The sequence below is a fragment of the Gymnogyps californianus genome, chromosome 29 (assembly GCF_018139145.2).
Source record: "Gymnogyps californianus isolate 813 chromosome 29, ASM1813914v2, whole genome shotgun sequence".
NCBI classification, from domain to species: Eukaryota; Metazoa; Chordata; class Aves; order Accipitriformes; family Cathartidae; genus Gymnogyps; species Gymnogyps californianus.
Window position 1 is genome coordinate 1,077,537 of NC_059499.1, and position 13,539 is coordinate 1,091,075.

General features: G+C 66.9%; 2 protein-coding genes across 2 annotated transcripts; both read right to left on the minus strand.

Moving 5' to 3' along the window:
- Nucleotides 1-69: 69 nt before the first annotated feature.
- LOC127026899 (SLAM family member 5-like) lies at nucleotides 70-6,333 on the minus strand. Its single transcript, XM_050912195.1, has 7 exons — nucleotides 6,261-6,333; nucleotides 3,652-3,744; nucleotides 2,951-3,292; nucleotides 2,336-2,629; nucleotides 1,482-1,601; nucleotides 1,296-1,387; nucleotides 70-186 (listed from the first exon to the last, which is right to left on the minus strand). The coding sequence occupies exons 1-7, from the start codon at nucleotides 6,331-6,333 to the stop codon at nucleotides 70-72; spliced, it is 1,131 nt and encodes a 376-aa protein (XP_050768152.1).
- Nucleotides 6,334-7,537: 1,204 nt separating this feature from the next.
- Nucleotides 7,538-10,042, minus strand: LOC127026900 (uncharacterized). Its single transcript, XM_050912196.1, has 4 exons — nucleotides 9,978-10,042; nucleotides 9,405-9,715; nucleotides 8,642-8,740; nucleotides 7,538-8,312 (listed from the first exon to the last, which is right to left on the minus strand). The coding sequence occupies exons 1-4, from the start codon at nucleotides 10,040-10,042 to the stop codon at nucleotides 7,840-7,842; spliced, it is 948 nt and encodes a 315-aa protein (XP_050768153.1). The 3' UTR covers nucleotides 7,538-7,839.
- Between the last annotated feature and the right edge of the window lie 3,497 nt (nucleotides 10,043-13,539).

Sequence of the window (13,539 nt, forward strand, 5' to 3'; positions counted from 1 at the left end):
CCACATGCAGACCCCCCCCGCCCCCGGCACTGGTCCCCTTTTGGGGACAGCCCCCCCGCACCTGAGGGCCTATGTCACCTCCTCGGCCGTGTCCTCTGGTGCCCGGTGGATCTGCTCGTAGACGGTGGTGACCGGTGCTTTCTGCGGCGGGCTCCGCTCCTGGTTATTTTCGGGGTGACTGAGGCCCTGCAGCAGAAATTGGGGGGCTGGTGAGGGACCCGCCGGCCCCGCTCCCCTCCCCAGCCCTGGGGAGCGCCTGCGGGATGCTCTGCCCCGGCACGGAGCCCAGCCTGCACCCATGGGTGTCCCGTGGGGCTGGGACCCCAGTGTGGCTGGGACCCCCAGTATGGCCACGACCCGCAGTGTGGCCATGACTCTGGTGTGGCTGGGACCCCCAGCATGGCTGGGACCCTGGTGTGGCTGGGACCCCCAGTGTGGCTGGGACCCCCAGTATGGCCATGACCCGCAGTGTGGCCATGACTCTGGTGGGGCTGGGACCCCCAGCACAGCCGGGACCCTGGTGTGGCTGGGACCCCCAGTGTGGCTGGGACCCCCAGTATGGCCATGACCCGCAGTGTGGCCATGACTCCGGTGTGGCTGGGACCCCCAGTGTGGCTGGGACCCCCAGTATGGCCATGACCCGCAGTGTGGCCATGACTCCGGTGTGGCTGGGACCCCCAGCACAGCCGGGACCCTGGTGTGGCTGGGACCCCCAGTGTGGCTGGGACCCCCAGTATGGCCATGACCCGCAGTGTGGCCATGACTCTGGTGGGGCTGGGACCCCCAGCATAGCTGGGACCCTGGTGTGGCTGGGACCCCCAGTGTGGCTGGGACCCCCAGTATGGCCATGACCCGCAGTGTGGCCATGACTCCGGTGTGGCTGGGACCCCCAGCATAGCCGGGACCCTGGTGTGGCTGGGACCCCCAGGAGTTGCCGTGACTCCAGTGTGGCTGGGACCCCTGGTGTGGCCAGGACCCCAGTGTGGCCAGGACCCCCTGGTGTGGCCGGGACCCCCAGTGTTGCCGTGACCCCTGGCATGGCTGAGACCCCCGGGGTTGTCAGGACCCCAGCATGGCTGGGACCCCCAATGTGACCATGACCTTGGTGTGGCCGGGACCCCCGTGTGTCCGGGCCCCGACATGGCTGTGACCCCGGTGTGGCCGGGACCCCTGGTATGGCTGAGGACCCCCAGTGTGGCTGTGACCCCAGTTTGACTGGGACCCCCCAGCATGGCTGGGAACCCCTGGCACAGCTCTCCCTGGGTGGCAGCCCCCAGCCCCCCCAGGGGCCTCACCTGATCATTACCTTCCGGGGGGCTCCGGCGCACGATCTCGGCGTACTGGGGGTCGGAGGGGCTCTCCTCGGCGGGCACCGTGGGGGTGGCAGCTGCAGGGGAGCGGGGCGTCAGGGGGGGGACCGGGAAATACCCCCCTCCCCAATCCCCCAGCCTCCCCCAAAGCCATGCTGGCTCTTCACTTGCCGGGGTCTGCCGCCTTCTCGCTATTCATCCGCCAGCACCAGAAGGCTCCCCCCAAGCTCACCGCCAGCAGGATGAGGGTCAGGACGATGTACCCCGACTTCGAGAAGGACGTCTGTCCCCCTGGGAGGGCAGAGAGAGGCACTGAGCGGTACCAACCCCTCGCCAAGGGCTGAGCCCACCCCGTGCCGGGCCAGCCGGCTGGTGCGGACCCCCCCAGCATCCCCGGGGCGAGGGTCTCACCCCGTGCCGGGCCAGCCGGCTGGTGTCGGACCCCCCTGAGCATCCCCGGGGCGAGGGTCTCACCCCGTGCCGGGCCAGCCGGCTGGTGTCGGACCCCCCTGAGCATCCCCGGGGCGAGGGTCTCACCCTCGTGCCGGGCCAGCCGCTGGTGTCGACCCCCTCAGCATCCCGGGCGAGGGTCTCACCCCGTGCCGGGCCAGCCGGCTGGTGTCGGACCCCCTGAGCATCCCCAGGGCGAGGGTCTCACCCCCGTGCCGGGCCAGCCGGCTGGTGTCGGACCCCCCTGAGCATCCCCGGGGCGAGGGTCTCACCCGTGCCGGGCCAGCCGGCTGGTGTCGGACCCCCCTGAGCATCCCCGGGGCGAGGGTCTCACCCCCGTGCCGGGCCAGCCGGCTGGTGTCGGACCCCCCTCAGCATCCCCGGGGCGAGGGTCTCGCCCCGTGCCGGGCCAGCCGGCTGGTGTCGGACCCCCCTGAGCATCCCGGGCGAGGTCCCCCCCGCCGGCCCCGCTGGCGGACCCCCCTGAGCATCCCCGGGGCGAGGGTCTCAGCCCCGTGCCGGGCCAGCCGGCTGGTGTCGGACCCCCCTGCGCATCCCCGGGGCGAGGGTCTCACCTCCGCTTTGGCAGATGGCTTGCAGGTCGAAGAGGACGACCTTCTGATCGGCGGGGTTGCTGACGGTGCAGGCGTAGGTGACGTTGGCGGCGGTGGGTGGCAGGGTCACCCGTAGGGTGGTCCCATCCGGGGAGAGCTGGTGGCCGTCGGAGGTCAGGTCCCGGATGACGTTGTCCCTCTTCCAGGTGACATTGACGGCGCCTTTGCCGGCGCCCTGGCACTGCAACGTCAGGTTGCACCACTCCAGGGTGCTGGCCAGGAGCTGGCTGCGGGTCCGGGGACTCGGCACCGACTCTGCGTCCGATGGAGGGGACGGATCAGCGCGGGACGACAGGGATTTCTCCACCCTGCTCATCCTCACCATCATGCTTGTCCCCGGCGGGGCACGGCACGGCCACCCCGGGGACCCCTGGGGTGGCAGGATTTGGCCTTTTGCAGAGCTTGAGGGGCTGCAGGCACTGGGGTGCAAAGGTTGGGGTCTAACCTAACCCTGATCAACCCCATCACTGCTCCGTGCCTCAGTTTCCCCACCTGTAAAGGGCTTAGCGCTCGCACTCAGGGCTTTCTTTTTTTGCCCCCAGCACCTCTGCCAAACCCCAGCGTGCGGCCGCTCACCGTAGACGGAGAGGTTGAAGAACTGATCCTCCACCAGCGCCGGGTGCAGTTTAATCCGAGCCCCGTAGACCCCGCTGTCGCCCCGCTCCAGGGCCTCGATCTTCAGCGCCGTCTCGTTGAGCATCTCCAGCCGGTCCTTGAACCGGTCCTTGGGGTCTGGGCGCTCGAAGCCGCCGGGGCCGAACTCTGCCACTTGAATGGTGGCACCGGCGCCGGCTGAAAAGCTCCACTCGATCTCCTTCACCGTCTTGTTGGGGGGCAGAGCCGGGGAGAGCAGCACGGACCTCCCCAGGACGCCGTTCACTTGCCGGGGCTGCGCCCTGGCTTGGCCGAAAAGGAGCTCTGCGGACAAGGCAGAAAGTCACCGGGCGCGGGGGGACAAGGTGGGGACAGCAGGGACAAGACAGGGACAGAAGGACCCTCGGGGACGGGTCCCATTTCAGGGGGAAGAAGCAGCATCTCCCTGCCCTGATGCAGCCGCCTGGTCTCCTCTCCGCCGGCCGGTCCCTCTCCGGGCTGGGGACAAGGATGTCCCCCCCAAAAGACCCCGTATCCCAACGGAGCTGCCTCCTGATGCGGTAGGGAGGGAAGGATGCTGGGTTTGGAGACTGGGTGCCCAAAAAAATAAAAGCATCTACTGGTTCAGATGCGGGTGCCCCATCTGAACGCGGCCGTCCCCGGGGCTGCGCCCGGGCTCTCACCAGAACAACGCTCCAACAGAGTCTGGGAGGAATTCCCAGCCAGCATCTGCAAAACCTCATTGTCCGCCTTAAAACGCGCCTCGGCCAAGATGCCTACGAAAGATCGACAAGGGTTAAGGCGATGGGGGAGAGCGGGGACGACTGCGGGGGTCCCTGCACGGGGCTTGGGGGGGGGATGCTGGACCCAGGAGGAGCTGGAGCCACCTCCGTGATGCCGGGCGATTCCCGCAGGGATGGAGTTTGCTGCCTCCATCCCGGGCGGCTCCCCCAGCCCGAGGGGCTGGTTTCAGCCCCTCCATCTGAGCCTCTACCATGGGGGTTTGTTTTTTTTTTTTTTGGCAGCATCGACAGCTCTCTGCAAAATCACGCCAGGAGCTGCTCGGCACCACCTCCCTCGCTCCTGGCAGCTCCCGCCTACCTACAAGCTGTCTCCTCTGCCGGCCCCGGCCCCCGCGGCCCCCCACGCCCCTCTGCCACCGGGATAACAGCCTCCCCTTCTCCCTGTCCTTGTCCCACGCAGGGACTGGGATGCCCAGCCGTTGGGATGGCGAGATGGGGGCGAGCGGCTTTACCCTCCGGCCCCGCTGGCATGGGACCCAACGATGGCCGGGTTGATGGGTCCTGCATCTCCTCGGTGCCCCCCCTCCCCGGTCCCGCCGCCTCCCCTCCTCTCCCCCACCCGCAGGAGGCCGAAGCAGATGTGCCTGTATATTAAAGCAGATTAAACACAGACATCCGAGTATTTACTTTGTATAAAACCCTCCAGCAGCCCCACATTACAAGCTGCCTCTTTGCTTCGCTTTGTAAGAAGCGCTCCACGTCGCTGGAGCTTTTGTTGCTCTGATCCTGCTTATCCCATGCTCGATTCCCATTCTTCCAGCCGAATCTTAAACCCCACCACAAATTTCTGACGCTTCCCCGGGGCGACTGCGAAGTTTTCGGGGCCCCGTGAAGCTGCCCCGGCCGTGGGCACCGTCACCGCGTGGCTCTCGCTAAGCCTGGAGGGAAGATGCTGAGCCTGTACGTGGGAGTGGGAGGATGTGGGGGGATCAGTGGGGTGGTGAGGGGGAAGCTGTGGGTCCCGAGGTGCCGGGTTTGGGGTCCTGGGTGGGGGGACAGGAGGGGACAGCCACCACCCTGAGCGGTAGAAAGGAGCTGCAGAAGCTCATCGGGCTTCTTACGGAGGAGCTGGGGCAGATGCTTCTTCCTCCATCCCTCGCTTGCAGCCATGCGAAGGCTGGCGGTACACGTGTGCCCCGTCTGCCCGCTGTCCGTCTGTCCGTCGGCCGTGCCTCACCCAGCGGCGCTGCCCACCGCATTTAAACCGGGGGCTGCTCACGTAGGGCACGGGGCAGGCAGCGGCGCAGGCAGCAGCACGGGCAGCGACACGGGCATCCTCCCTGCACCCCTCCCGGCGTTTTCCACCCTCCCGTGGCACATCCGCCGGCCGTGGCTCTCCGGGGAAGGGGGGGGGGGGGTCCCCGCCGGCCGCCCCCGCGCTATTGTACGAGCCGTTGGAGGAAATGACGGCTGGGAAAAGCTGGCTGGTGCCAGGCCTCTGCCAAGCACAGCCGCCGGCTCACCTCCCCGGCATCCTCCCGGCTCATCCTGTTTACCCCAGGATTTGGGGAACCCGAGTCTCCGCAGCCCCGACCCCGCGGCAGGATCCGGCGGGCGAGGGAAAGGGATAAAAACGTTGACGCTCGATGCATCATGATGCATTCGGCACCCGGATTAATCCAACTCGGGTCTCTATCAGACCCTAAAAAATAGAGCTACGGGGCTGCTTTTAGCCCAAGGTTTATTCACCACGAGCCCAGGTTTTGCTCTTTCTCATCACCACCCCCCCCCCTCCTTCCCTTCCACTCCGATAGCAAATAATTTTGATCAAAGAAAGCAGCTGGAAAACTCTGAAGCATCGCTAACAGCCTATTTTCCATCTAGCTGGGTCAGATATTTGTCATCAGCGTGGCAGGGCTGGCACCCTGTGCCACAGCCCTCCTGCCCGATGGCTGGCGACAGCCCGTCTTGCTCGTGAAGCTAATTAATCGTTAGGAAGATAACCACCACCCCCCACTCCCCCCCCCCCCCGCTAATCTGCCCGTACTATTAGATGCTTTCTGTAGGAATTGGAGGTTTTATAGGAATTATTAAATGTGTGGATTAGCACGCTGGGAATTAAGGGGATTCCTCGCTCCTGCTTTACGTAAGGAGCTGCTTCGCAGCTGGATCTGGCACGGCCCCGGGGGGTTAAAGGGCTCCGTGGGGCGACAGCAACACCCGACAGAAGCCACGTTAGGGGCAAGGGGACCCACGCAGGGGGATGGAGCCGGCGGGGTCTGCGGCCGCTCGGTCGCCACCTCGTTACGAAACCTCTCGTTAAAGCTGGACCGCTGAGCCAGCGTTCCAGAAACCATCTCACGCCCGGCCGGGAACGTGGAGGGATGGAGGGGTAGCAGCGGGGTGGGCTGCAATTAGCCGGTAGCAGGCAGGGAATGAAGGCAGGATGGGGTCGGCATCCCTGCCCGCAGCCCACCCCGTCACCAGCCCCCTGCCACGAGGCTCCCGCGGGACGAGGGCTCGGCGGCGGCGGCCGCCCACGCACTCACCTGGCCCGAGGCCGAGCAGCGCCAGGAGCAGCGAGGGCAGCCAGGCTTTGCTCCCGGCCAATTCCCCCTCCATTTCTCCTCCTCGACTCTTCGTGCGGCTCAGTGGGCAGAGTCAGCGGCAGGAGTGACGGGGAGGAGCAAAGCTGCCTCTCGCTGCAACCCGTAGGAAGCCGTGCATCGCGGGGCACAGCCAGCTTATTAATTAGCTCGCCATAAATGATTAGGCGGCCGGGGGGAAGCGCGCAGGACCCGCGCCACCGAGGATGCTAAGCGAGCGTGGCGGGGGCTGCCGGTGACCCCCGACCCCGCGGCATCCCTCGTCAGCCCGGTTCAGTGCCCGGATTAACGCCGGCGATGCCCGGCACAGCCCCGCCAGGTCTTTCGCTGGCCCTGCGCACTACCAAGGGCTCGTTGAAATGGGGCTTCCCAATATCAAGAGCACTTCCCTGGGGAAACCCAGGCTGCAAGAGCATCCTGGAGCTGGGTGGTGTGAGAACCCCCACCTCCACTCCCCGGGGCGGGGGGAACGGGGGTGCCCGAGCACCCTTGGGTGCAGAAAACAGCACGGGAGGGGATGTCCCCGAGCAGATGCGAGGTCTTGGTTGAATCACAGGGGACACACCTGGGGAACAGACGCCCTGGCAGGGTCTGGCAGCGATGCCGAGGCAGCCGTGGACCTGCCAAACCGTCCCCATGGGCTCCCCCGGGGCCCTCACACCCCTCAGAGCACCACAGAAAAGCCCCTCCGAGCCCTCCCAGCCACGATTTAGGAGCCCTGAGCTGCTGCGGGGGCTGTGGCTGGGAAGGAAGTGTTTTCCATTAGCAGTGCAGAAAGCTTATTTTTTATTTAAAACCTCCAACAACTCGAAGTGGAAAAGAGGGAGGGGGGGAAAGCAGCCTCCGCAGCAGGGCTGCTCTCCCTGCAGCAGGGCAGAGAGGTGGGGAGGGCGTTCGCCGCTCCCCGCCTACGAGCAAAGTCATTAACCCACACCCAAGGGACTATTCACTGCAGCCCTTCTCCTTGGGCACCTTCAAACGAGGATCCTCAAAATGCTGGGGAAACTGAGGCTGGCGTGGGCAGGGACGTGGGCTGTTTATGGGCAGTGAATGCCCCCAAAATTGGCCATCGGGATCCTCCCGAGCGGAGCGGGCAGCTGAACAGGGGCTGGACACACTGCCCACTCAGCCAGTTCCTCCCACATCTCTTGAGGGCAGAGGGGAAATGAAAGTTGCCGAGTTGAAATTTCCAGCTAACGGAAAACCGGCTGGTCCTCCGAGAGCCGAGGAAAAAGGAGAACAACGCGGCTGGATGACACGAAGGCCGTCTATCCGGAGATGGGGCTTCACGGCAGGCGCTCGCCGGGAATGACACCGGCTCTTGTGCGAGGCAGGGGCTTCCTCCTGCCAAATCCTCCTGCCTGCGAGCCGGCGCCGAGGGGTTTCGCAGGCTGGGATATCCCCTGCGAGGTGAAGCATCGCTGCGCCGGACATCCCCCCCGGCTCCCTGCGTGATGGGGAGACGGGCAGCATCTCGCCGAGGCTTGTCTGGCCGGCTGGGCTGAAGGCATCGGGCGCTGGCTCAGGACGTTGGGAAACACCAAGCAGAGCCGCTGGGTCCGTCACTTCCCCACCATCGCGCCGGGAAATGCCGCCGGCTCGGTCCTCTGCAGGGATGGCAGGGTGTCCCTGCGAGCCAGGGGAAGGACACAGGATCGGTCTCAAGGTCGTCATTCCCGTCGGCACGTGCTGCTGCCAGAGCTGCTCCCTGCGGCTGGGACTGGCCGGCTGTGGGAATGGGCTGCGGTTCTTGGCACACGACGGCGAGGGATGTCCCCGTGGCACGGGGAGCCGGCCCAAAGGGGCAGCCGGGCAGCACCAACGCAAAGCTGAGAGCGTCGGTGAAGGCAAGCACGGAGGTCTGAGCCGTCACCGGGTCCCTCTTCATCGGGGACGGTGCCGCAGAGGGACTTCGGGAACCTCCAGCGTGGTGGTGAAGGCTGCCAGGAGCCATTGCAGCCACCGTGGTCCAGCAGCCGGGCCCGATGCCGTCCCCTGAGACGGGGAAAGGACCGCAGTGAGGGGACACCCGGCCGCCAGCACAGCCCTTTGGGGGGCAGGAGGGAGCTGGTGGGTGCCTGGAGATACCAGGAGACTCCCCAAAAGCCTCACCCTCCCCTCTGATCCCTCCCCGCTGCCCTCACCTCCGCTCCAGCACACGCTGGCCAGGTTTACGGATAGGCTCCTCTCCTCCCGGCCATGCCAGGCCCCGCAGGTGAGGGTGGTGGTGGGGGAGCCGGGCTGCACCCCCAACACGCAGCACCCCACTGCAGACACCCTGACACCCCCCGGTTCCCCACGGGGTTTCATCCAGGTGACGGTACCTCCGGTCCCGCTGGGTACGTGGCACTGCAGCGTGAGGTGGCACCAGGCGGGGCTCTTCCAAAGCAGCCAGCTCTGGATTTTGGGGTCCGGCAGCGGCTCTGCAACAGGAGGGGATTACACACACCGGTAAAAGCAGATCCTCCCCGCTGCCCTGCTGTCCCAGGGGGCTCGGGGGCAACCGAAAGGTTGGGAAGAGGCTGGGAGCAGCCGGGACATGGCCCAACAAGCACCATGGCCGCGGGGACCAGCCGCACACCCCGTGCCGTAGCCGGCTGCCAGAACCGATTAGCTCAAGGCTGGCACGACCGCAGCGTGCCGGAGCTGGGAGGTTGGGAAATGGCGTGGGGAAGCTGAAGAGCCGGAGCTGCCTACGTGCTCATCGGCCTCAGCTCGGCAGCTGCCGTTTGGCAGGCAAGGAGCAGTGAGCACCTGCGTGCCGTGAGGGGGGAGAGCGGGGCCCCAGCGTGGAGCCGGCAGCCCGGTGCGGGGCTGATGCCGAGCGGCGCTGAGCCTCGGGGCGGGCGGGGCAGGGGCCGTGCTCATTCGCAGCCAGGAAAACCACATAATTTGCTGAGAACTCAGCTCGACGTGATCATAAATCGTCACTTTGCACACGCAGAGGGAGGGGAACGTGGCGGCAAATCTGTTCCCCGGGCTGGAAACATCCCAACTGCACTAGCAGAGGGGCCACGCGTCCTGGCATTTAGTGCCGAAACGAAAGAATTTCTGTAATCTCCATCCCCCCGCTTTGCAACCACCCACCGGAGACGGAGAGGTTGAAGAACCGATCCTCCACCAGCGCCGGGTGCAGTTTAATCCGAGCCCCGTAGACCCCGCTGTCGCCCCGCTCCAGGGCCTCGATCTTCAGCGCCGTCTCGTTGAGCATCTCCAGCCGGTCCTTGAACCGGTCCTTGGGGTCTGGGCGCTCGAAGCCGCCGGGGCCGAACTCTGCCACTTGAATGGTGGCACCGGCGCCGGCTGAAAAGCTCCACTCGATCTCCTTCACCGTCTTGTTGGGGGGCAGAGCCGGGGAGAGCAGCACGGACCTCCCCAGGACGCCGTTCACTTGCCAGGGCGGGGTAATTGAGCGTCAGAAAAAAAACAGGGTGCAGAAGAGAATTTAAGGAAGGTCCCAGGAGCCTGTTGCCTTGTCCCTCACCCCAGGACTGCAGGCACAGGGTGACGGGGGACCCCAAAACCACTCGCAGTGGGGGATCTGACTGCTGGGGCAGTAGGAGCTGGCCGCAGCCCGGCGGGCGGTGGGACGCTGCGGCCGCCCCGAGCCCTCCGTCCCCGGCCATTTTGCAGACACCTCCGCTCTCGCCCTTCACCCACCTGGCAAAGCCGATGGCCGTGGCCAGCAAGGCGACCCCGAAAAGGCAGACGCGGCGCCCGCCCATCCTCAACCCTCGCTGCCTTCTCGCAAACGAAAGCGCAAAGCTGGGGGGGGGGGGGTGTTCCGCATTCACACCCTGGGCGTCTATAAATAGCAACGCCCCCCCCCCCGCCCCGCGATTTCACACCTTGCCCATCTCTGCCAGCCCACAGCTCAGCAAGCCCTGTCCCTCACCTCCTGCGCCGCTGTCCCCGCGTTAGCAGGGTCACAGTGACAAGGAGGGGACACTGCGTTGCCACCCGCCTTGTCCCCCCCCACCCCAGGCGCAGCCCCTGCCAGACGGGGAAGGAGGGAGCCGTGACTCGGGCTGGGAAGTGACGTCCCTGCGCCAGAACCGGGGGACCCCCCTCACAGCTCCGGGGGTGCCAGCCGGTGTCACACCCCCCCCCCCAGCCAGGCCTCAGCAGTGGGGTCCTGAGCGTCGGAGCCACTTCTCTTTGTCCCCATCGCTGTCACAGCAGCGGTGACAAAGTCTGCTCGGAGCGCGGGCTCGGCTCAGCCCCGCGAGCAGCATCGTCAACTGGGGGGGGACGCCTCAGGGCCGGATCCAGCCCTCCCTGCCCACCGTCCCCCAGCCTCTCCCCGTCTTTCAGGCAGCCACATTCAGGCCGCCTGGCATCATCTCGCAGACGTTGGCCCCCCCGGGCAGCGGTGCCGGCAGCTGCCAGACTCCACGCACCCCAAGATCAGCTGGCAGGAGAGGAGCGGTGCCCGGCCAGGCTGCGCCCCTCGCTTCGGCTCCCGAAACGGGTACGAAAGTGTCGTGGCCGAGGCACTGCCGCACGTTTTCTTCACCCAGCGCACGGTCGTTTCTCTCCCTGCGGGTGACAACCCGAGGACGGAGGGGTTCGGGGGGGGGGGGGGGATTTGCCCACCGCTCCCAGTAAACGAGATGTCCTGGATGGAGAAGGATGCGCCCGTGTGGCCTTCCAGCAGAGGGAAGTGTGGCCTCAGGAAAGGACCCAGTGACAGCCACAGCTACTCATCACCTGCAGGCAGCAAACGTTATTTTGCAGGGATCTTGCAGGTCCCATGGGGCCACCACCCGCCCAGGGCCTTGCTTTCAGCCCCCATTCCATGGGGAACCCCCGCCGCAGTCGCCCCGTTACCGTCCTGCCCCAGCGCAGGGTCGGGATCTCACCCCGCACGCCCGGGACTCCTCCCCAGCGCTGCCATCTCACGCCCCGAAGCACCAGAAGAAGGAACCCAGGGCCAGCGCGGCACTGGGGGGGGGAGCACCGACCCCCCGGCAAGCCGATGCCAGCTCCCGTTTCGCTCTAGCACACGCTGGTGACCGAACAACAACCGTTTAAAACCAGGAGGAGCTCAGCAGGTAACATAAACCGGGGGTGCCCGTGCCCCCCGCAGCCACAGCCAGAGCTCAACCCGCTAGCGTCAGGGACGGGTCTTGATTTTGACCCTCCGCGAGCGGCAGCCAAACTCACGATAGCCAAAACCCTTTTGCTCCTCAGCAAAAGAGTTGCAACGCGGCTAAAGCACCAAGGGCCGCTGCGAGTAGCTCCTGCGCGCGCTAAGTGCCCCCGCGGTGAAAGCGCGTGTTGTGAAATAGGCCAGTGCTCCAGAAACGGCTGCTGGAGGGGGCTGAGAACGCAGGGAGAAGAGAAACGCAGTGTTTTATTATTTATCACCAACGCTTCGGGACAGAGATTCACTCTTACGGAGTGCTCCCCCCCCGGGGCCAAGCCAGCAGGAACACTATTTAGCACTTTGCAAGTAGCATCTTCCCCGGGAGAGCCCCACAGCGCTCGGCAAACCCCGTCCCGTCCCTTCCTGCCTCCGCTCCCGTCGTTCTCGGGCACGGGCCTGGCTGCTGCGGGCGGCTCTCGGGCTCGGCCGTGCCCTCCGGGCTGCTCTCGCCAGGGCTGAGCGGCACTGTGCCGGGAGGAGACCCCCACGCTGCTTGGGGACAGCATGTCAGGGTTCAGCCAGGGACAGAGGCCTGCGGGGGGGTGTGTGGGTGAGGCTGCAGATGGAGGGGGGACGACACCCTGCCCACCTCAGCCAGCTCTGGCTGCTGCCCCCAGCCAGGGAGCAGAACAGGGTTATGGGGGCAGCAGACCCCCTCAAGGTCCCCAGTGCCCCCCAGCCTTGGCTCCCCCAAGCCCTGGGACCCCAGAGCCCCGGGCTCAGGCCCCAACCCTGGCCCCTCAGCACTCCCCAGCCCCAGGCGCACCGGAGCCCCGGGGGCCCAGGTCCCAGCGCCCCCCAGCAACGCCTGGAGCCTCCGGGCCCCCTCAAGGCCCCCGCCGCCCGGTGCCCTCTGGCCCCACCAAGGGCCCTCCACCCCCAGCTCCCCCCGGCCCCCCGCCCCGGGCTCCCGGGGACCGCTCCCCGCCTCGGCGCTGCCTCCAGGCCCCAACCGGCGCCCCCCGCCCCGGGGCCTGCCTGCCGCCGGGCGCCGAGTGATGACGCACGAAGCGGGCAGCGGTCGGCAAGGCCCGCCCCGCGCCTCGTTCTCACCTGGCGGCGACACCACCCACGTCTCGCGGGACTGCCGAGGCTATAAATAGCCCCGCTGTGGGTGTGGCCCTCAGTGCCCGCCGGGGCCGGGGGCTCGGGGGGGGGGGCGGGAGGGGGGCGGCTCGGCGGGGCCGGGGCCTGGGGCGGCTCGGGGGAGCCAGGGCGGTTGCCCTGAAGGGGTAAGGCCGAGGCCTGTGAGGGCCGAGGCCTACGAGGGCCGAGGATTGGCGCTCGGGCCCGGTGCTGAAGCCCGTGAGGGCCAAGGCCTGGCACTCAGTCCCGCTCCTGAGGCCTGCGAGGGCCGAGGCCTGGTGCTCAGGCCTGGTGCTGAGGCCTACAAGGGCCAAGGCCTGGCGCTCAGTCCCGCTCCTGAGGCCCGCGAGGGCCAAGGCCTGGTACTCAGGCCTGGTGCTGAGGCTTACGAGGGCCAAGGCCTGGCACTCAGTCCGCTCCTGAGGCCCCGAGGGCGGGTCTGGGCCAGTCCGCTCCTGAGGCGCGAGGGCCGGCTGGCGCAAGAGGGTGCTGAGGCCAAGGCCTGGTGCGGTTCACCTGAGGCTCGAGGGCAAGCCTGGTGCTCAGTCTTGCTCTGAGGCCTGCGAGGGCTGAGGCCTGGTGCTCAGTCCCGCTCCTGAGGCCTGGCACGGAGGGAGGGTCTCGCCCCCTCGGTTCCCCTCTCCACTGCACTCAAAGCAGCCCTCCTGCCCAGGGCAGGCCCTGCAGGGCTGCGGCTGGAGGGGCGGCTGCTGTGTCACGCTGTCCCACGCTCACTGCCCTCGTGGTTTGCTCCTGGTGCTGAGCAGGGCTGACCTGGCCGTGCGAGAGCCCCGGCCAGGTGGGGAAACTGAGGCTCGTAGGCAGCACCTGCCTGTCTCCTGCCTGTAACCTCCGCTTTGCTTCGCTGCTTCCTGCGGCTGCCTGCTTCGGGGGCGGCTGCTGACGCCAAGCCCGGAGCTGGGGTGCTGCCGTTAACTCCCACTTTTCCATCCTTCTGCCACGCAGCCGAATTCAGGGAACCTCAAC